The sequence below is a fragment of the Pygocentrus nattereri genome, chromosome 3 (assembly GCF_015220715.1).
Source record: "Pygocentrus nattereri isolate fPygNat1 chromosome 3, fPygNat1.pri, whole genome shotgun sequence".
Classification (NCBI taxonomy): Eukaryota; Metazoa; Chordata; class Actinopteri; order Characiformes; family Serrasalmidae; genus Pygocentrus; species Pygocentrus nattereri.
The window spans coordinates 31,803,193-31,824,970 of NC_051213.1; the positions used below are offsets into that span (position 1 = coordinate 31,803,193).

General features: G+C 40.4%; 2 protein-coding genes across 4 annotated transcripts; one reads left to right on the forward strand and one right to left on the reverse strand.

The window, feature by feature from the left end:
• Positions 1 to 216: 216 nt before the first annotated feature.
• ssr1 (signal sequence receptor, alpha) lies at positions 217 to 7,470 on the reverse strand. 2 transcript variants are annotated; one of them, XM_017706856.2, is made up of 9 exons: positions 7,307 to 7,470; positions 5,353 to 5,480; positions 5,174 to 5,270; positions 4,734 to 4,996; positions 3,861 to 3,937; positions 3,630 to 3,708; positions 2,639 to 2,732; positions 2,246 to 2,260; positions 217 to 1,655 (listed from the first exon to the last, which is right to left on the reverse strand). In XM_017706856.2, exons 1-9 carry the CDS (start codon positions 7,374 to 7,376, stop codon positions 1,588 to 1,590), a joined length of 891 nt encoding a protein of 296 aa, XP_017562345.1. In that variant the 5' UTR covers positions 7,377 to 7,470; the 3' UTR covers positions 217 to 1,587. The 2 variants fall into 2 exon arrangements, with proteins under 2 accessions (XP_017562345.1, XP_017562346.1); XM_017706857.2 differs by lacking the exon at positions 2,246 to 2,260.
• A 1,202-nt stretch (positions 7,471 to 8,672) lies between these two features.
• LOC108432764 (zinc finger protein 436-like) lies at positions 8,673 to 14,192 on the forward strand. Of its 2 annotated transcripts, XM_037537208.1 has the most exons (5): positions 8,673 to 9,074; positions 10,103 to 10,150; positions 11,427 to 11,485; positions 11,821 to 11,884; positions 12,752 to 14,192. In XM_037537208.1, the coding sequence occupies exons 1-5, from the start codon at positions 8,816 to 8,818 to the stop codon at positions 13,735 to 13,737; spliced, it is 1,416 nt and encodes a 471-aa protein (XP_037393105.1). In that variant the 5' UTR covers positions 8,673 to 8,815; the 3' UTR covers positions 13,738 to 14,192. The 2 variants fall into 2 exon arrangements, with proteins under 2 accessions (XP_037393105.1, XP_017562347.1); XM_017706858.2 differs by lacking the exon at positions 10,103 to 10,150 and having other exon boundaries at positions 8,675 to 9,074.
• Positions 14,193 to 21,778: the final 7,586 nt, after the last annotated feature.

Below are 21,778 nucleotides of genomic sequence, written 5' to 3' on the forward strand. Positions count from 1 at the left end.
GTGAGAAGTGATGATTTACCACAAAACTTATTTACAGAGTAATTCTATTAGAGTTAAGGGTTAATATAAAAACAAGCAAAGCATTTATTCTCCTTTGACAATAAAACTTAATAAAGCAGTGAATTAAAAGCATTGGTTTAGTTTGCTTTCATGTAATTAATGAAATGAACAGCTTAATGTCCTGGATTTTTCTGAAAAGAACAAAAAACAAACGAATGCAAGTTCTTTCTACCTTTATTTTCTTTTTACTTTTCAGGCAAACTGACAACTTTTCAATTTTCAGTTTTAACATCTGCTTAAGTGGCAAGATCTGTTAATTACACTCATTTTGTTCCAACAAAAAAAAAAGATATTAAAAAATACTGGGACAACCTTTTGGAGTACTTTTGCAAAATAGTTGAGATTAAACAGTCCAATGAGAGAAAGCCATGACAAGGAAGAGACATCTGACTTCAGCTCAAGCATAAAGCAATCCAACCAAGTTGACAGCTTTTTTTTTTTAGAATTAAATGATTTGTAAAGACATCAGTCAACCGTAAAATCATCAGTAGGAAAGTTGTCAGTCAATAAATCAAATACACCTACTAAAAAGCATGTACAACTAAGTACAAAGCACTGACTGCTGATTTACCATGGACTGGCATAGCCCACAGTATCTTAAAGACGAGGGCCCATCTGGGTACAGTAGTGTACTACGCTTTTAAAGCACACAAGTACTAGACATGGGCATCCAAATTCATGCCATAAGATACAGTATAAAAATCATAGGCCTGGCATTAACAAGAAATAAATTAACTGTAGATTTCCCCACCCCTCCCCCGCACTACCCAGTATGTACACCAGTGCTTCAGCAAATTATGAGATTTTAAAGTCCTGAAAAACACACTTGTAAAATGAATCTGGCAATAGTATGAGAAGTGAAATAAAGAAAGATGAGAGACCCAGAAGAAAAACAGGCACATTGAGAGCAATTGAGTCCATTATTACAATGTGATACAGTCAACAATCCTCCATCAGTAAAACTGCTGAATGGCAAAAACCAACAAAAAGAAAAACCAAACAAAAAACCCACAGTGCACTTCAAAATGTGGCAGAAACGTCAGCCATCAACCACAGCAATGCATGCGTGTGGGTATGAAGAGAATCAGTGCTGAAAGGGGAAGAGAGAGAAGAAAAAATTTTTTTTTTTTTTTTAAAAACAGTGTCCAGAGGCATGGCTTTCCAGAAAACATCTGCATGGTTACGCCTCTCAACATATCCACAAAGATGAACTCACCCCCCCCCTCCTTAAAAAAAAACCCAAAAGAGGGGGGGACAAAACAAAAAACCCAAAAGCTTAATTTAGCCAGTGCACAAAATTAACAAAATCTCCACTCAAAAGGCAAAAAAAAAAAAAAAAAATGGTTACATTAAGTGGAGTAGTTTTACATTTTTATTCACCCTTGATGTTTTTCTTTTTTCATTGGTAAGTAGTTAGGATGTATGCATGTGTGGACCAGTCTCTAAGAGTGCTGGACTATGGACAGGGCTGTTGGGCTCCAGCCGACTGAGCTCAGTACAGCGTACCGCTGCAGTGTTACACCCTCTTCACTCATCTGATCCAGCTGAACGCTTCTGCGTCCTCTTGCGAGGTGATCTTCTGGGGGAAGCCTTATCTGGATAGAGAGATAAATCAGATACAAATCAACTCTATGAAAGTTCTCGTTTAACTGCTTGACACCAGAATTTCCATTCTTAGACACATTCACATAGACTTCTGCTACAGTATCTGCACAGACACAATTTTTATCTGTTGACCTTGAATCCACAGTTTACAAAATTCAAATGAATATTTATTTGTCGCTTAAATAGTTGAGAAAATTAAAGCCTCTCTCTTTACTTTATGGCACAACCTCTCCAAAATCATAACTCTGAAGAGAAGGCTTTAGTGCGAAATACAACGAAATATTTAGGTTCTCCAAAATTTGCCAAACGACAGCAAGTCATTCTTGTATTTATGTTTCTAAAAACGGTCAGATTAAGTTCTTTTGCCCATGAACATTAACACTGTGACTGATGGGAAGGAAACAAGATGATTATATTATGGATATGGGCTATTTATACACTACAACGGTCTTAAAACTGATTACACAAGCTTATATTACACAAGGCCTATTTAATATATAACATTGTCTTTATTAATCATCCCATCATCCCCACTTAATTACTGTACTACATGATTCTGACAGGTGAAAAGAAGTCTCACCTCGCCGACTCTGCACTGAGGATGCAAAAGGAGAGAAAAAGAAGAGAATGAGGGATCCAGAGAGCAAGCAAAAGCAGCACCGCATTTGAAACACCAGCAAAGTCCATGCAAGAGAAAAAGAATGGAAGTGTTTCTGAAACGCTGTTCTGACATTCACAATCAGGTCACAGTGTGCGAGTCAGAAAAAATGAAAAGGGAAGATATTTCTTTACAAATGACAACAGGAAAAAGAACAGATAAGGTACCGAGTCAAGTTTGAACTACATGTGTTCAAAATACATAGGCCATTTATAACTGGTGCCTTACAGAGCTGTATAATCCTGATATGTTACTACTCCAAGGGATTTCTGCATGTACTGAGGTGCTGTATAAAAGGCTTTGGGAAAGACTTACTGATCTGATTAAGCGTCTCCTGAGGAATCCAACTCATGTCCACGTCATTATGGTTGGAGGTGCCCATCTCTACCTTTGCCACAGGTCGTCTCCTCTGCAGAGAAACACCAGTGAGAGCAGACATGTTAAACTGATCAGAACATTTATCTGCAGTGATCCCTGGTGACCTTTACCACACCTAAAATTTCTCATTTCTATTCAATTCTCATATAACCTTTTAGACCAGTATTTCCCAACCCTAATCTTGGAAGCTCAATGCCCTGCACATTTTAGTTTGCTCCCATCACACCTGATCCAACTCATCAGCTCATTAACAACTCCTTACTGAGCTGTAGTGGGTGCATTAAAGCAGGCAAAGCTAATGTGCAGGAGAAAGTGTCCGCAAGCAAGCATGAGGCCTAAAAATATATGTCCCGTGTTCAACATTTACAATTCCAATACGAGTGTGCAAAATAACAGAGCTACTGAGGAACACCAAGCAAGCCCCAGTCAAGGCTTTAACTATATTAGCTTCAATCCAAGATAATGAGTGGTGAATATAACTTTAGAATACAGAGCTTTCAGTAACTCACTGTTCGTTTGTCATTTTAATAAATATTTTAGTTTTTATTCCCATAATTATGAACATAGTCACCAGTCAGTTTGGAGAAAGAAGAATAAGAAAAAAAATTGTTTAGTATTGTTTTAGGCCATTTACTTCATGTACAAGTGTACGCTTCACCTCAGCTATCAGTACTACCTTTCACGGTCCATACAAGGAACACTTTAATGTCTTACGCAATAATAAAACAACATCTCTGCCAAAATCTGCAACTCTACAGCAATCCCATAATTTGAGAAAGGTTTTAGAATTAAAATTGGGTGACGTTACTGGAGCGGCCCATGTACATCACTTCCACGACAGCAACAAAAATATTGCAGGTCACTAATCTTACATGTTATCAATCATAATTCACAGTGAATTACTGGAGTTTATAATAAAACTCTTTACCTTCCTGGATTCCAGTAGCTGATGCAAGCCAACAACAACCAGCAGTCCAAGCCCAGAGAGGAACACATACATGAAAATCCTGAAAACAAGAGAAAATTCTGATATTTTGTTTCTATAATTAAAAAAAAAAAAAAAAAAAAAAAAAAAAAAAACCACCAACAACAACCTCACCATCTGAAGAGCTAAAATAGGAATCTACTTCTAAATTACATAGGCAAACTTTTCACTTACGTTTCTCCATCCAGTCCATCTTCCTTCTCGGTGATGGTGACAGTTTGGTTAAATACTGCATCTTGGAAAACGTTACCCTGTTATTTATTAAAAAACACGGAGGAAAGGACGAATTATTTGCACAGGATATACAGCATTTCACTCACACACACACACACACACACACACACACACACACTTTATAAACCGCTTCTCCCTCAGGGTTGCGGGGGGGTGCTAGAGCCAATCCCAGCGGTCATCTGGCAGAAGGCAGGATACACCCTGGACAGGTCACCAGTCCATTGCAGGGCAGACAGACAGACACAGACAGTCACTCACACACACTCACACCCAGGGGCAATGTAGCATGTCCAATTGGCCTAACTACATGTCCTTGGACTGTGGGAGGAAACCCACGCAGACACAGGGAGAACATGCAAACTCCACACAGAGAGGACCCCAGTCGCCCGGCCGGGGAATCTAACCCATGCCCTCCTTGCTGTGAGGTGACAGCGCTACCCACTGTGCTGCACTACAGCATTTCATCTTTCTCCAAATAAAACAACCCAGAAATGCAGCCAAGCAAACTCTTCTGTGCATAAAATGGAGTGTGTGCTTTATCTTTTTAAAGTGTCTACAGTAAGTTCACAATGTTATTTTCTAAAGATCCCCATCTTAAACTTTGCAAGGCAACCTTTGATTGATAATGTACACTATAATTAAAACTGCAGCCCTTGCAATTTGAAAACTGCACTTTCCATTGGCCGTTTTGATATAAAGTTAATTGTTTAGCTCTAATCTGTATGCATCCAAACACATTAAAATGGAGATAGCTTAAGATAAACTGATCACCCACTATCCAGCGCAAACACTGCTAAAAGCCTGCCTACTCACATTGCTGTCTTTGTAGTTGAGGTTAATGACCAAGCCAAAGGGGCGACCACCCATGGGTTCAGCAGGGATAAATGAGTACTCAAACGTGGCTTGGCGCTGAGGAGGGACCACTGTGCCCAGCTGGAGAGCGGTGAAGTTCTGGATGTAAAACTGGAAGTCCTGAGGGTAGCGGAATGAGGCGTCCAAAGACTCAACAACAAAATTTTCACTGCCTTTGTTGGTGAAACCCAGTAGAAATTTCACAATGTTGTTGGCTGGAAAGTCTAGAATTAAGAGTTAGAAAAAGCAGGACAGAGGAAAAACGGTAAGACTAAAAATACAGCACGATTCAAACTTTTTTTTTTTTTTTAATTGTTGCATCCAACAATTATATATATATTTTTTAAATCAACTCCAATATACAGCATAAAGTAATGCTGGTAAATGAGAACGCAGCTTACCCTCTCCTTTGACAAAAAGAATTGTTGTATCAGCATTAGGGGAAGGCTTCACCTCCCCTGCTAGTGTTTCTTCCTCCTCTTCATCTTTTTCTTCAGTCTGAAAGATCAAAACAATGATTTATTTCTGTGCTCACTCTTCAAAATAAACCAAAACTACAGCTATTAACAGCAGTCCTTACTAATTCTGTGTTGTCATCATCTTCCACCTCTGCTTCATCATCCTCATCCTCTGCAATCACATCATCGGTTGAATCTTCATCAGCTGCCTCTTCTTCCTCTGTAACATCCTGTGCAGCCACTAATGGGCCTGAAATATCAGAAGTATGTAATTAGCATGTTACATTGAAAATGAAAGCATTCTACACAATGACACCGAGACCAGTGTGGAGAAAAGGCAGTTTATAGGGAGAATAACCACATTTAGCTATAAGCTTAAAAATAACAATAAGATTTTGGTAAAATGAAGAACCTCTGTTGCTACTGATACACTCTCCCCCCATGGAGCAAATCGTTCTTCTTTCCTCCTAGCATCAAAATTGAAAGCCTTATTTACTACTATATTTTTAAGGCATGCTCAAATAAACAAGTAAGTGGTTTCAATAACATGCTACCCACAGGCGATGTGGCCATTGTGGAAATGAGTAATATCCTCCTGGAGCTGAGAGATGTTGCACAACTCCATGCTGCAGTTCACTGATGCAGCCAGGGCTGGGCAAAAACACCCCAACATGTTAGTACGATATATTTTCCCACGTCGTTTGATTTTACGTCCAAAGGGTATTTTGTGCATGGAAGAAAACAAGGCTTAACTACATCTGTTATATATAAAGAAATATACAAGTTCACATAATATATAATTTATTACAGCTTTATCACTTCTTTTCTGGCAGATGCCTTCAACGCCTCAGCTGTCAGTAATGTTAAGATGCCAGTTGACTCAACTGAGGAGCCATCTGGCACAAATAATCAAGTTTCCTGCACACAAATATTTCATATATATATTTTCATATATATTCATGGTATCATTACCAGGTTCATCCAACACTCCTCTAATTTAGAGATCGTTATTCACTTCTAACATAATAGTCATACATGTCTGTAGAGCACTGCTCCTCCACATCCCTCACTTTAGACAGAACTTTACTGATCCCGGAGGGAAACTGCAGTGATTCAGTAGCAAGACACATAATTACACATAAGCTTACATTAACTATGCAGAAAAATACTAATTAGAAATAAATCTACGCAAAAAAGTATATCTAAATATTGACATGGCATATGAGAGAGATTCGCTGTATTTACACACAGCAGGCACTGAGTGGTATGAGGTCGTCTGACAGCGCATATTAAAGACATGACCAACTTTGAGTTGCATCAATATTGTAGTGTAAAGTGCACAGTGAAAAGTGTCACTACAGTTATAGCAGTGATATATCGCGCAGTGTGAACTATTAGCTCGTTAGCTCAAACTGATAAATTCCGCCTAACAAAACGTCTGCGGTTCATTTATACCTTGACAAAAAGAGGTGAGGCTAAAATCATCACTAATACAGACTCGCTTTTACGGACACTCCGCGACCCAGTGCAGTGAAAGCCTTCACTCGGCTCGCGCTCATGCTGCTGGCCCCCCGCGCAGGCTGGCTAACAGAGCTACCATGCTAAAGCTACCATGTAAGGACACGTCAGTCCAGCCCACAGGGTCTCCGAACGAAACGAGCTAAATGAAGAGCTTAGCTTAGCTGTGAAACCATCAACACCAGCTGGAAGTTTCCTACAACCACCAGCCAGAACCGGACCACTCGTTCGGCACTAAATGGAACGCAAATGAAAGGAAAAGCGGGCGTTTAGCAGCGACACCTCGGCGTGTCTGGACCGTGGCCCAGCGGAGAGGCTGTGTCAGCCAACTTTAGCCGCGTAGCGTCGGCTCACTCAGCCAAACATGAAGACGGCTTTTCCACTCAGTGTCAAATACGGTACAAACCACTAAGCACGTCAACACAACGCGGACATTTCTGCCCTGAAAACTCAAAGAGTCCGAACTTCCCGCGGCTAACAGCTTTCTAGCCAAACATGCTAAGCTAAACGAAGAGAAACATCGCCACAGCTCCTCAATTCGATTCGCAGGTCACTCACCTTTCACGAAAAGGGTCGCCGGGAATGCTAGCAGCGCCAGCAGCAGTAAGTTTGGCAAGAATTTGAGCATTTTCGGTGAAATGTCGCCACACCGACACTGAGAGCTGCTCCGCCGCGCTGCGCCCTTCAGCTCCACTAGCGCTGGAAACACCGCGCAGGCGCACTGCTGACGTTGGCGAGACGAACTCGGCTGTTAAAGAGACGCAGAGCTGTTTATAAACACGGCGATTAATAATAATAATAATAATAATAATAATAATAATAATAATAATGATAATAAGTTCTATTTATATGGCGCCTTTTACAAACCCAGGGACGCATAACACTACAGAGAGGAAAAGGGGAGGTTTTTAGCAGGGATTTGAAGGAAGACAGAGAAGAACAATTTAACAGTGAACAGACCTCAATTTACTCTTTACTCAAAACATACCTGTAAAATAAAAAGCTTAGAGCGTTCGATTTTATTCGAACTTCAGTTCCTATAACATGGACAACTGTATGTTTGTAGGGAATTAAAAATATAATGCAGTATATAACTTTTAAAAACAGCCCGTTTAATTATAGGAACTGATAGGCCATGTAAAAAAGAAATATCACTGTTTTTGGAACATAAAACCACACAAGCATCATAAGTCAAAAGCCCCAAAAAGTACAAACATGTAGAATATGGGAGTTTTAAACTAGTTTTGATATATTGTTGACCTTTGTTTACTTTATTATAAGCTCAGAGCCTTAAAATAGAAACATGATGCTTATCAGACTGTTTTCCAATTCTATATACATGTATGTATACAAGGTTATACACATATGTCATGAACCCTTTAGAACTATTCAAGTTTCTACATGAATGGGGCCTAAAATGTTTTCATTTATGTCATAACAGTCCAATAATACAAATAACACAAGCAATAAACAATTGTTTAGTTATTCTTTCATTTATTTAAAAAAGTGAGCCGACATTAAATTAACCTCTGCTTTCAGTAACTGCTGTCACCCCCTTGAGCAGCAGTGACTTCAACCAGATGGTTCCTGTAACTGTCGATCAGCCCTGCACACTGTCTAGGAGGAATCTTGGCCCGTTCCTCCTTACAGAACTGCCTCAACTGTGTTATGTTGGTGGGCTTTCTCACATTTTATTGGATTGAGGTCTGGACTCTTCTTTTCTGCTGCTTCAACCATTCTTTGTAGGTTAACTGGCATTTTAGGATTGTTGTCTTTCTGCAGGACCCACCTTCTGTTGAGGTTCAGTTCATGGATAGATGCCCTAAAATCCTCTAGTGTTTTTGATACAAGCCAGAATTTTTAACTCCATCAAATGATGGCAAGCTGTCCTGGTTCAGGACCCTGCAGTGACACCTCCGCGGCAGCAGGAGGCAGAGGGCGCGGTTCTGTCTGTAGGAGTTTAAAGTGCGACAGGAACAGCTCCTGATGAGACGAAGGCGTGGGCTGGACGAGCGTCCTGAGCGGAGCTGTGTGTGACTCGTCTAAACAGATCCCCCTTGCAGAGAGATGGAGGAGCTGAGTGTGATGGGCTGCTCTCAGTTTAATGTGGAGCTGAAGACTCTCGTGGACGCGCTGCTGAGGGACGTGTGCGCGCTCGCGGCCCGCTGGAGCGCCGCTCTGCAGCAGCAGATCTCAGCCAGTCACAGCGAGAACCAGGAGCTGAGGCGCCGACTGCACCTCCTGGAGGAGACCCTCTCTCACAGGACGCGGAGGGAGAGTGTGGCGCACCCGGACACACTGGACCAACTCCCAGAGCCCGACTGTGGTGAGGAGACTTTCAGAAACGCGCACGAGTCGTGCGGCCACCTGCGTTTCATTAGTGAATGCTCACTGCTGTTGTTACCCGATTATTTTCTCCTTTTTCCTATTTTTCAATTCCTTTGCCAACTGCTTAGCAACTACCTAACGTTTACCTAGCAACAACTTGGATTATCACTAGCAATAACCTAGCAACCACGTGGGATACCATAGCAACAGCCTAGCAACCACTTAGGATACATTAGCAACCATTTAACAACACCTTAACAACCATATGGGACACCATAACAATCACCTAGCCATACACTAGCAACTGCTTAGCAACCCCCTTGGATACCAAAGGAACCACCTAGCAACGCCCCCTAGCATCAACCTAGCAACCACCTGGAGTACCATAGCATCAACCTACTAACCACGTGGGATACCATAGCAACACCCTAGCAACCAGTTGGGATACCACAGCAACCACCTAGCAACACCTTAGCAACCATCTAAGTCACAGTATTAAAGGCGGTTACAGCTCAGATTGTTGCTGGCATTTGTCCAGCAGAACTAGTGTTGTCAAAATTGTGCACAACAGTGCACACAGGAACAGGACAACAGAAGAGTTTAATGCCTTTAACAGAATCACAGACACCCCTTCAGGGCGGAGGGGTACACACAGGGTGTGAGGCAAGGGTAGTTAAAAATAGTCCCCAAAGATTTTACTATTATTAACATTACATACCAAAACTCAGAAGACGTGTAGGTTCACTGGTGGTTTTGATATTTTTATTATTATGTCTTGAACATTCTGTTTTTTATTTTGTAATATTCAACAATAACAACATAGTACAGTATAAACTAACATAAGACCGGTTTTCCTACACCCTAGACCCATCCTTGTTTCTCTGCTCCACTCAAAGCAATATAATAAAACAGTATAAATAAACACATACAAACATTTTGTACAAATACAAAAAGAAACTAAAATAGACACACGTACATACCTTGGTTTTGGATATTTAATGAGATGGTTATATGTTTGTGTTGTAGATCTTGCAGCCCCTGGTTCCTATCTCCACTGTAAAGAAATCCGAGCCAGTACGTCTCTCTACAATTAATCACTTCGCATTAAACCACTTTGACTTTATTTTTTTGCAGAAACTTGGTGAAATTTGCCCTTTGAAGCAGCGTGCTTGATGGTGCTGGCTTTTCATATTCGACTTTAGAGTTGACTGACTGATATGTTTATAGTTCTGGGTGGGGTTGATACAATTCACCATTTTCCAAACACATGACAGGGTTTGATTATATTTAGCGGGGATGCATTAGATCAGAGGTGTGGTGGTATCAGCAGATATTTGTTGTTGTTGTTGTTCTTCTTCTCACCAGACTGATTAGTTTATATGACCAGTGTTTCAAACTGATAATTGACGATGTATTTATTGAATTCCAGAAGAGCAGAATGTTTAGGAAATGCCAAAATATTTGTGTTTGATTTATTTTACTGCACCATTAATCCTCTACAGATAAGTGGTGCAGTTCTCTAATGTAAATACAGGTGGATTTGGTTGCAGTTTTCATATATTATAAATGTGGGTATACTGGCATCAACATCAGTGTGTATGGAAAATGATCTGCATGTGTATATGACAAAGGCTACATATTAGCACAAGCCCAGAACCCCTTATTTGGTACACCTCTACTATTTTTTTAGGTTTGCATGAATCAGACCCATTCTTCCTGATTACTACTCTGTACTAAAAGACTAAAATATTATATAATTATATGAATAATCTGACAGTTCTTTTACTGACCTGTTCACTCTTCTTAAAATTACACCAAGGGAAACTGTACTGAATAGTGTAAACAATAAAACAGAAAATATCTCTAGGAAGGATTCTTGTTGCTTATATAATATTTATGGATTTTAATCTGTTCTTTCAAACAATCTGAAGCACCCTGTAAATGACAGGCACTGTAGCCAGTTACCAGATCCTGAATATGGTGAGGAAAGAGCGCAAAGTAAAACTTAAAAACTAAAAACAAACCACACCTGGCAACAATGATGCTGTTATTTTATGGACTCTGATGTTAAAATGGATTTAATGCTCATTATCTATCAAATACCTTTAGCTCCAAAATGCAATATCACAGTGTGTAAATATCCATAGTCTACCAATATAGATACAGGTATACCATTGTAGGTATACCCAGCTGTAATGTTAATGCTAATAACTGCACTCTAGAAACAGCTTTTTACACTGGGCATTCTCATAAAGGCATTAAAGGTACATCAAGCACGAATGTGAACTTGATATGTTTTATGCTATTTTTAATGTCAGTTTTTCAATTTTGTTTCTTCTTTGTTCTTCAGAGTGTGCAAAAAACACAAATATGGAGACTGAACGTACAGATATCAAAGCAGGTCAGTGGGTAAGTATCAGTCGAGTATAAAGCCATTAATCAAATTGTGTGTGATTCTTCCGATGTTATGAAGTCGATTTTCCAGAAATGACGCTTCGTTCGCTCATTAAAGTATCTGATGATCAAGGTTTAATGTTCATAGGTGTGTAATTAGGCTAATGTTATGAATTCTTTTTGTATTCTGGCTGGTTGGATTCTCTCTCAGACAGTGTTAATGGAGAGATTCAACTGGAAAAATATCAAGAAGCTGGTACTTCTTTGCTGAACAGCTGTAGAACCTCTGTCAGGTTTCTTTCTGAGTTTGTTTTTTTCTTACACAACTCCTTATCTACTTGGTCCTGCAGAGGAGGATAAAGGAGGAGGAGGTGGAGATATCTGTTACTGGCAGAGCAGTGCACCGACTAGATGGTAAGATCAGTGCACAAATCGCTCATGTAATTGTTTTTCTTTTGATTCATGGTATCATTATGCCTGACAGGGACAGAATATTCTTTAAATTCTACTTGACCCCAGATTTTGAGTCGTTATGTTGGTATTTGTTTCCTTATATAGTTTTCAGAAAGCTTTCTCTTTTTATAACCATTTAGAACCCACCAGAACCTAGAACACTGCTAGAACAATGATATTGACTGAAACAAACCTGTAAAAATATTCTGGGTAGATCTGCCTGCACATGTATACACTAAGTTCTCCAATATATGTGTAGCTCATTTAACGATGAGTTTCTCATTTTTAAGAAATGCGACAGTTGAAAACTGACAATCGGTCATTAAAGCACTGTTTAACTAAAACTACTGCAGTACAAAATTAGTACAGTCATGTGAAACACCTGGTCGAATGATGTTTTATAAATCAAAATAAGTTAATACATCCTCTACACTGATGTGTCCACTAAAAAACAAAACAAAACCAAAAACATAAAATGTGCCATAGCCACAGGCCACCCCCCCCCCCATGTGTTAACATCAGCAAATAAACATTAATTGTTTATTATAATACACAGTTAGTAGTGTGTAGTGTGTTCTCTGTAGAGGATGTGTAACTTATTTTTACTTAGAAAATCAACAATACACCTCACAAGAGGTGCCCAAACCTTTGCATGAGACTGTATAAAGTTGTTTCTTCCCTTATTATCAGTTATCTAAAAATCTAGCCCTCTTAAAATCAGTATCTGTCACAGACTTTTTAGATAAATTATATTGGCCAGGCCCTGTAAGGTTTTTTTTCTGGTGATAAAAATGTAATAAATGCTTCTTCATACTTCTTTCTTGCCAGCATCACACATTGATGAACTTCATACTACTACAGATGCTGAAGAGAACTGTCAGCTTTCAGAACTGAAGACTGAAATTGAGGGCAGTGTTGAGCCAGAGATCCAAGAGCCAGAATCAGAGCGCAATGTAGACGACAGTGAAGATGATGCTCAGGACTGTTTGGTGGTGGATGAAGAGTGTGACGCTGAAGATGGCCATGGCCACCTCTCTCCACCTAAAACAGAAGAGGAGGATGGAGAGAGAGATGAAGAGCAGGAACAATTTGGCACTTTGCCCTTATTGATATCTGATCTGCAGCATAACTCCATACCTCTGCCTAATAACTCTACCAGCTCAGACTGCAGCATGTTTGTGATGCTGGAGGGAAACACTAATGTATCCACTACAGATCTGAACGATCAGTATTCTGATTTAGCAGGGAGAGCCTCAGGTCCCTCCAACAGTAAGAAACAGAAAGGACCTAGATACATTTGCAATATATGTGGGAAAAGTCTGTCATCAAAATATTCTCTTACTGTTCATTTCACCATGCACACTGGAGACAGGCCGTATGCGTGCACGCAGTGTGGAAAGAGATTTGTTAACAGGACTAACCTTCAGATCCACCAGAATATCCACACTGGAGCAAAACCCTACGTCTGCACACTCTGCCCAAAGTCCTTCGCTGACCCGAGTCCTTTCGGGAGACACATGAGGATGCACAGCCGGGAATTACAGCAGAGCATCCACAGTCCTAAATGTCAGTTCATTTGTAATATCTGTGGGAAAAGCCTTTCAACCAAACAAGGACTGTCGTACCACATCACGATGCACACTGGTGAAAGGCCCTACACATGCACTTGGTGTGGGAAGAGTTTTGTTCAGAAGCATAACTTAAAAATCCACCAGAATATCCACACTGGCGCAAAACCCTATGCCTGCACCCTCTGCCCAAAGTCCTTTGCTGACCCCAGCAGTCTTAAGAAGCATAAGAGAATGCATGTGTAGAGTTGTAGGCAACACCGGAGGTTGGTTGGTTGATTTTGAATGGAAATTTTAGATTAGACATGCATTATATGCTTAAAAGTTTGTGGACACCTGTTCACACTAGGAAGACCTTACACTAGATGTTGGAACATTGTTAAGAGAATTTGATTGCATTCAGCCACAAGAGCATTAGCAAGGCCAGATGCTGATGTTTAAGTAGCTCTGATCACAAACTTTACTCCAACTCATCCCAAAGTCATTGGATGGAGCTCCATCACTCTAGAGAACACAGTTCCACTGCTTCACAGCCCCATGTTGGGGGGCTTTAGAGTGTCTCATTCTTTTGACAGTGCTTTTCTAAGGAGATTATATGTTGTATTCAACACCTGTATCAGCACTGAGTGCACCTTTAAGGGGAATTCTGCTGATTTCTCATTTTCTGCCTTGTAGAGAAAATTACAGACTATTTTCTTTCAGTGGTGGTGATAGGAACCAGGCTGGTGAATTATTTATATATAAAGTTGGTTATTGTAAAATAGTGTTAAATCTGAAAAGACATCTTGGTATTTAGGCTTACAACAGCCTTCATGTACCTCTCTGCCTTGAAGAAATGGCCAAAAGCTTTTCTAAAAACATCTGGACACACGTCTTCAGAACAGTGTCTCAGGCATCAGTGTTCACATCCATTTCATAGAATAACTTTCTCTGAGATTTTAGAGGCCGGGCATCTTTCAGAGGTCTGTAAGTTTCTTGTTTCAAACCACTGGCTTTGCCTTTGAACAATTTAATTGTGCAGAAATTTGAAAAATTGATGGAATTTTACTTTAAAGTAGCTGTTTAATAGACCCGTCTGTGTACTTTTGGACATATAATGCAAGTGAGTTCTGATTTCTGTTAAGGTTTTTGTTTTTCCCTCAAAATGTTTTTATTGCCTTTTGTAGAATCACAGACATATTACACTTTTCAGGTAAAACAACAAAAAGTGAATTTCTGCATCACCCCCTCACCCTTTGACCTTAACCCACCCACCCCCTTAGAACACCTACTTCTGCTAAAGCTGCTCCTGGGAATCTGACCAAGATAAACAGAATATCTACCAGAACAAGAGTGGTCTAAGTCAATATGTAAATAATAATAACTTTAAATAATAGATTACAATATGTACAAATATATAAATAACATAAGGAGGGGGAGATTAAATAAAAAGAAAAAATTAATAAATAGATAAATAAAATAATAATGATAAAAAAATAATAAAATAAAAAAAAGGGCCACACACCTCTCAATTCACATATTTAGGCTTCGCTATCTTCAAGTAAAGCAGAGTTGTTGATCAAATCAAGCATAGGATCTCAGGTCCTGTGAAAAAACCTCAAGCAACCCTTCAGGGAGAATCTTGGCTTTTCTAGGTTGATGTGTAATAGGACATCCCGGATTCAACTACCATGTGATGGTGGAGAGGCCTGTTTCCACTTAAGAAGAGTGGCACGTCTGGCCAGCAAGGTTGTGAAGGCAATAACACACTGTGATGTTGCAGGCAGACCCAAATCGGGTGATGTCAAATAGGGCTGCTAAAGGATTAGGGCCTAAATTACAATTGAGGACTTGATTGAGAGTGTCAAATATACTGGACCAGAAACTAGCAGGTCGGGGGCACGTCCAGAACATATGTGAATGGTCAGCCAGAGATTGCTTACATCTCTCAAGCATCACTTCGGTTCGGAAATATCTTTGCCAGCTTAGCATTAGTAAAGTGCAGTAGGCCATGACCACTGTGAGCCCAGTGGTTGTCTGAGATAGTAATTCCCTCCCAGGATTTTCTAAGAGCTCGAAGACTGTAGTAAGCCCATTACTTGGCCAGAAGCGGAAAGCTGGGTCAGAGCAGGATGGAGGAAACAAGTGTTTTTTTAAGATGGGCATATAAATTGAGGCACTATGAAAAACAAAATGTTTCCTAAATTGGAGCCAAATTTTAATAGTACTGATGACAACCGGATTCGTAGGAGCTTTGTTAACAGATATGGGGAGCTGCGAAAACAATTACAGTAAATACGGAGCTACAAGAGGATGCAATCTCAATATGAGCCCAAGGTGGAGGGCCATTTGGTGCTTTCCAATAGGGCCAGTGGAGTAATTTGTGGATATTACAAGCCCAATAGTAGTGACGAAAGTTAGGGAGCGCCAAGCCTCCTTCAGACCTTGAGAGCTGGAGAACTGACCTTTTGACACGCGCGGGTTAATTGTCCCATAAAAATGTGTTCAGCAGATGATCAAGGTTGACAAAAAAGGATTTACTAATAACCGCAGGGATATGTTAAAAAGTATAGACCTGGTTATGTCTGATTTAATTTTGTCCAGGAGAGGTTGAAAATATTTGGAGAAAAGGTCATTAAATGAGTTGGTAAAGAATACCCCCAAGTACTTAAATCCCCCTGCCTCTATTTTAAAGAGAAAGATCGACTGCAGAAGGAACTGCTAGAGAGTTCATAAAAATAGTTTGCTTTTTTGCCATTTCAATTTATAACCAGAGAGATGGCTAAACTGGGCCAGAATTTCCAATATTGGTGGAAGGGATGAGGTGGGCTTAGAAATGTATAGAAGATCGTCTGCGTAAAGGGAGAGTTTATGTGCTACATTATAACGTGCAATGCCCTCAAATCTGTCCTGGCTACGAAGCCAAATCGCTGAAGGCTCTATCGCCAGGTTGAAAAGCAAGGGAGATAGCGGGCATCCCTGGCGTGTCCCACGGTATAAAGGAAAAGGTGGTGACTTCATACTTTAAGATTGGGTTTTTTTTTTTGTTTGTTTGTTTTTACAGAAAGAATTGTACCAGTGTTTTTCAGTCATTGCCCTTAATTGAAATAAAAAAATAATCTACAACTCCGAGTCTGTTCTTTGAAAGCCACGTGTTACCGAGAAGGGCCTGGGTTTGTTTCCCCGGCCGGGCGACCAGGGTACCCACTGTGTGGAGCCTACATGCTCTCCCTGTGTCTGTGGGTTTCCTCCCACAGGCCAAAGACATGCTGACAAGCTGTCAGGCAAACCGAAGATGCTAAATTGCCTCTAGGTGTGAAAGTAACTCGAGAAAGTTAAGCGGCATAGACTGTGTGAGAGTGTGTTACAGTAGATCCGGTTAAATGGGACTCATTTTGCTCTTTTTTATAATAAAACGTGCAGTTGACGTGTGCTCCACAAGTATTGACAATATCTAGGTTCAGAAAAGCATTTTGTATTGTGACAAGGTGTATCACAATAATGATATATATTGCCACATTGCCCAGCCCTGCCACACTCCTCCTTTAAATGACTGCTTTCCATGTGTTAGCAGTCTATTCAAACCCAGGTGACTGAATCAAGCTCTCTGTTGTTGGATGGTTTAGATCTGTTACCCGAGACTGAAAATGAAGAAGAGCTTGTATACTTATATGACTGTTTTAAAGATTATATTACTCATCTGCAAACCATTACTGGACCGGGATTAGGACTGTACATGCTCCCATATCGCATAAGAAAAGATTTCACAACCCTGGAAACGCTGGAGGCGTTTTATCGCGGCTTTCTGATTGCAGTTTCTCCGCTCGACCAGCAGGCGGCGCAAACCTCACAGTCACTAAGACTATAAAGAGACGAAGAACATGGAGATTACGGCTGTGTTCCAATTGGCGAACATGTGTGATGTGTACTAGTCACTAGTGTAACTCCGACACTACCTGTAGTAGTAAGAACACTACGGTGTGGTGGTGATCGGGGCTCAGAGGAGCACGTCCTGATGCTTTAACAGTGAAAAGCCTAGTGCTAATTCAAAACCCCTGTTTCAGTGATACACGACTCTCAGGGCAGATCTGGGTGGAGTTGGGCATGAAACACTCCAAGCTATAAAACAACACAACATAATTCAGCACGGGTGGTTCTTCCTTGGTGACTCTAATAGAGTTAAGGGGACAAAAAGTTCAGTTGAGTGTGAGTTGTTGCACACTACAGGAGGGGTGTCAGGTCTTACGCTGCTTTCAAGTGGTCTCGGTTTTAACTAGTTTTCCGTGGGTAGACGCCACATCCCACACAGATATCTGATATATGGCAATATATGGGGTTCAAATATAAATTAAATGTCATATATTGATTCCCCTTATATATAACATATTTTTGTCACAGATGGACATGGGTTGCTCTCAGGAGCTCAGTGAACTCCAGCGTGGTATTGTGATAGGACGCCACCTGTGAAACAGTCAACTGTCAGTGGGATTATAACAAAGTGGAAGCGATTGAGAACGACAGCAACTCAGCCACGAAGTGGTCGGCCACGTAAAATGACAGAGTGGGGTCAGCGGATGCTGAGGCGCATAGTGTGCAGAGATCACCAACTTTCTGCAGAGTCAATCACTACAGACCTCCAAACTTCATGTGGCCTTCAGATCAGCTCAAGAACAGCGTAGAGAGCTTCATGGAATGGGTTTCCATGGCTGAGCAGCTGCATCCAAGCCTTACATCACCAAGTGCAATGCAAAGCATCAAATGCAGTGGCAATCCGATGGATGAGTCTGGGTTTGGTGGTTGCCAAGAGAACCGTACTTGTGTAACTGCATTGTGCCAAGTGTAAAGTTTGGTATCCGAAGTCGGATACAGTCTCCAGGTTGTGACGTCAGCACTTTTCATCATAGCGGGGGATATAAGCAAACACGCCAACAACAGATAATAATCAGAGAAACTGCACAAACATAATAAATAGTGATAGTACAGTGAACTTTAAACATGCAGTTAACCCACATTTAAAGACCTGGTCAGAACAGACACCAGCTAATAAAATACAACAGCCATTTCACAGCCTGTGAAGTGCTCTGTCCTACTTCATCTGCAAAGGGCCAGAGCAGATGCAGGTTTCCGTCCCAAACAAGCATTTACATTTATGGCATTTGGCCTGTCATGGAAATGTATTTAATAGTGTTGAAATATGCCTTTTGAGCTATTATGCTTAAGGATGATTCTAAATGTCACAGTGGCCGAGAGGTAGCGGGATTGTTTTGTGTCTCAGGAGATAAGTGGAAGTGACCTCGCTATGAGAACAGAAGCAGAGTGTGAAGATAGAGGTGGCAAGGCAGTGGCGCCTAGCCACAAGGCTACGGGTCGAATCTGGATGTTTTGCTTGGCTGCTCGCTGTAAACAGGTCGTATTTATCCAGAGCAACTTACAATTTGATAATTTTCCACAGGTAGGCGAAGGTGGTGTTGGGAGACTTGCCCAAGGACTTTTATTGGTATAGTGTAGGGTGCTTGCCCTGGTGGAGGACTGAACCCCAGTCTACAGTGTAGAAGACAGAGGTGTTACCCACTACACCAGACACTCCTGATTCAGCTTGTTCATTCGGTGTATTTCATGGTTTTACTCTTCAGACAGTTGATCTTTCTGTCTCACTGAAACATGGGTTAGACCAGATGAATATTCAGCTTTAAACGAAGCCACCCAATACGCTATAATTCTGCATATAGGCCAAGATTATCAAGCAAGGGAGGTGGAGTCTGTGTAATCTACCAAAACACTCACAAACAGATATTAGTCAGAAACAATGTGACACCTGCACTTTCTTTGAGGTCCTTTCCATTCACGTTACAAATCCGGTCACAAAAAAGAACGCATTTTCATTATTTAACATTTACAGACCACCAGGGCCGTACTCTGAATTTTTAAAAGAATTTAGTGATTTCACTGTAAATCTAGCTGTGCGCAATGATAAAGTAATAATTGTAGGAGATTTTAATATCCACTTTGAGAAGACAGATGACCCACTAAAACAGGCATTTACTTCTAGACTCTATTACCCAAAATGTAACAAGGCCTACACAATACTATAGTCACACTTTAGATTTAGTTTTGACACTAGGTCTTAAAATAGACAAGCTTAATATCCTACCGCAAACCTCAGCAATCTCCGATCATTACCTAATTTCGTATGACGTCTTACGTCTTAGCCATAATATATGTACGTCCCCTCGTTATTCAACAAAGTGCTCAATAAAACCTTTTACCACCCTACAATTTTTAGAAAGCCTCCCAGAGCTATCAACCCCAGTTTCCACTCCATCAGACCCAATGGGGCTAGATTTCCTAACCGATTATTAAGAAAAAATACCTTCCGATCTACTTTAGAAAATGTGGCGCCACTTAAAATATAAAGAATAAGGCAGAAAAAGCTCGCCCTTCGGTACAATGATAAAACCTGTGCCTTAAAGCAAACAGTTCGGAAACTAGGGCGGAAATGGTGATCAGCCAAGCTGGAAGTGTTCTACTATGCCTGGAAGGACAGCCTTATAGAGTATAGAAATGCTCTCACTAAAGCTCGCTCAGCATATCTGGCCTCGCTGATTGAGAATAATCAATATAATCCTAGAGTTCTGTTTAGTGTGATTTCCCAAATCACAAAAAATCAGGCAGGTACTGAACCACAAATTCTGGCAACTCTCACCAGTGAAGTCTTTATGGACTTCTTTAATAATAAAATTGAAAATATTAGACAACAAATTCAACCCACAGTATTTAATCCAACCTGGTTGTCATCTGACCTGGCTGATATAAAACAAACACAGTTGTAGAAAAAAGGCTGGAAACGTTTCACCCACTCCGACAGCTAGAACTAGAGAAGATTATCTCTTCTGCAAATTGCACAACCTGCGCACTCAATGCAATTCCCTCAAAATTACTCAACTGCCATTCATTATAAACCCTCTTTTAACTATAGTAAACTCGCCCTTTAGCCTGGGCCATGTTCCCAAAGCTTTTAAACTAGCAGTTATCAAACCTCTGATCAAGAAACCAAATCTTGATGTTAGCGTATTGTTTAATTACAGGACTATTTCTAACTTACCATTTATACCTAAGATCTTAGAAAAAGCTGTGGCCCAACAACTTAGTTCATATCTACATAAGAACCAGATATATGAAAAATTCCAATTTGGATTCAGGCCACATTACAGGACTGAAACAGCTCTAGTTAAGATAACTAATGATCTTCTTGCCTCTGATCAAGGCTACATATCTCTCTTAGTGCTACTTGACCTCAACGCAGCTTCCCATACGATAGACCACAATATTCTCTTAGAAAGGTTAGAAAACATGGTTGGAGTCACAGGGACAGCCCTAATATGGTTCAAATCTTACTTATCAGAACGTTATCAGTTCGTCAGTGTAAACAATTGATCTTCCAATTATTCAAAAGTAAGATTTGGAATTCCGCAGGGGTCTATATTAGGACCACTATTATTTACACTATACATTTTACCGTTAGGCACAGTTATAAGTAACCATGACATTAACTTTCATTGTTACGCAGACGATACTCAACTGTACATATCAGCCAAGCCTGATGACAAATACAGATTAAAGAAAATGAAGGACTTTGTTTAAGACGTGAAATGCTAGATGTTGCGTAACTCCTACTAAACAGTAACAAAACAGAGGTTCTCCTTCTGGGTCCAAAATTGGCAAGAAATAAACTACCAGATTTAATTTTAAATCTCGCTGACTTTCCAGTTACACCTGGTTCAGCAGCAAAAAATCTTGGCGTTATAATAGATTCAGATTTATCATTCGATCAACACATAGGCAGCATCACTAAGACAGCTTTTCTACATCTTCGCAACATTGCCAAGATAAGAAATGCCCTATCACTGCGTGATGCAGAAACACTAGTACATGCATTTATTACTTCAAGGCTAAAGTATTGTAATGCACTACTGTCAGGATGTACAAGCAGGAATTTAAGCAAACTTCAACTAGTCCAAAACGCCGCAGCCAGGGTCCTCACTAAAACTAGAAAATTTGATCATATCAGTCCAGTGCTATCATCACTTCATTGGCTGCCTGTTAAATTCCGTATTGATTATAAAAAAAATTTTATTGACATATAAAGCCCTACATAGGCTCGCTCCTGAGTACCTGCAAGACCTTATTTCCTATTACGAGCCATCACGACTACTCAGATCCCAGAGTGCTGGCTTATTAATAGTTCCCAGAATTCATAAGGCTGCAGCTGGGAGAAGAGCCTTTGCTTATAAAGCCCCCAAACTCTGGA

Coding starts and splice junctions, on each gene's coding strand:
- ssr1 (XM_017706856.2), bottom strand. CDS start 7,376: ATGCTCAAATTCTTGCCAAACTTACTGCTGCTGGCGCTGCTAGCATTC. Junction 3,938..4,733: donor TCAACTACAAAGACAGCAAT/GTGAGTAGGCAG, acceptor AATAAATAACAG/GGTAACGTTTTCCAAGATGC. Junction 3,709..3,860: donor GATGGACTGGATGGAGAAAC/GTAAGTGAAAAG, acceptor TCTTGTTTTCAG/GATTTTCATGTATGTGTTCC.
- LOC108432764 (XM_037537208.1), top strand. CDS start 8,816: ATGGAGGAGCTGAGTGTGATGGGCTGCTCTCAGTTTAATGTGGAGCTG. Junction 11,486..11,820: donor ATATCAAAGCAGGTCAGTGG/GTAAGTATCAGT, acceptor TTGGTCCTGCAG/AGGAGGATAAAGGAGGAGGA. Junction 11,885..12,751: donor AGCAGTGCACCGACTAGATG/GTAAGATCAGTG, acceptor CTTTCTTGCCAG/CATCACACATTGATGAACTT.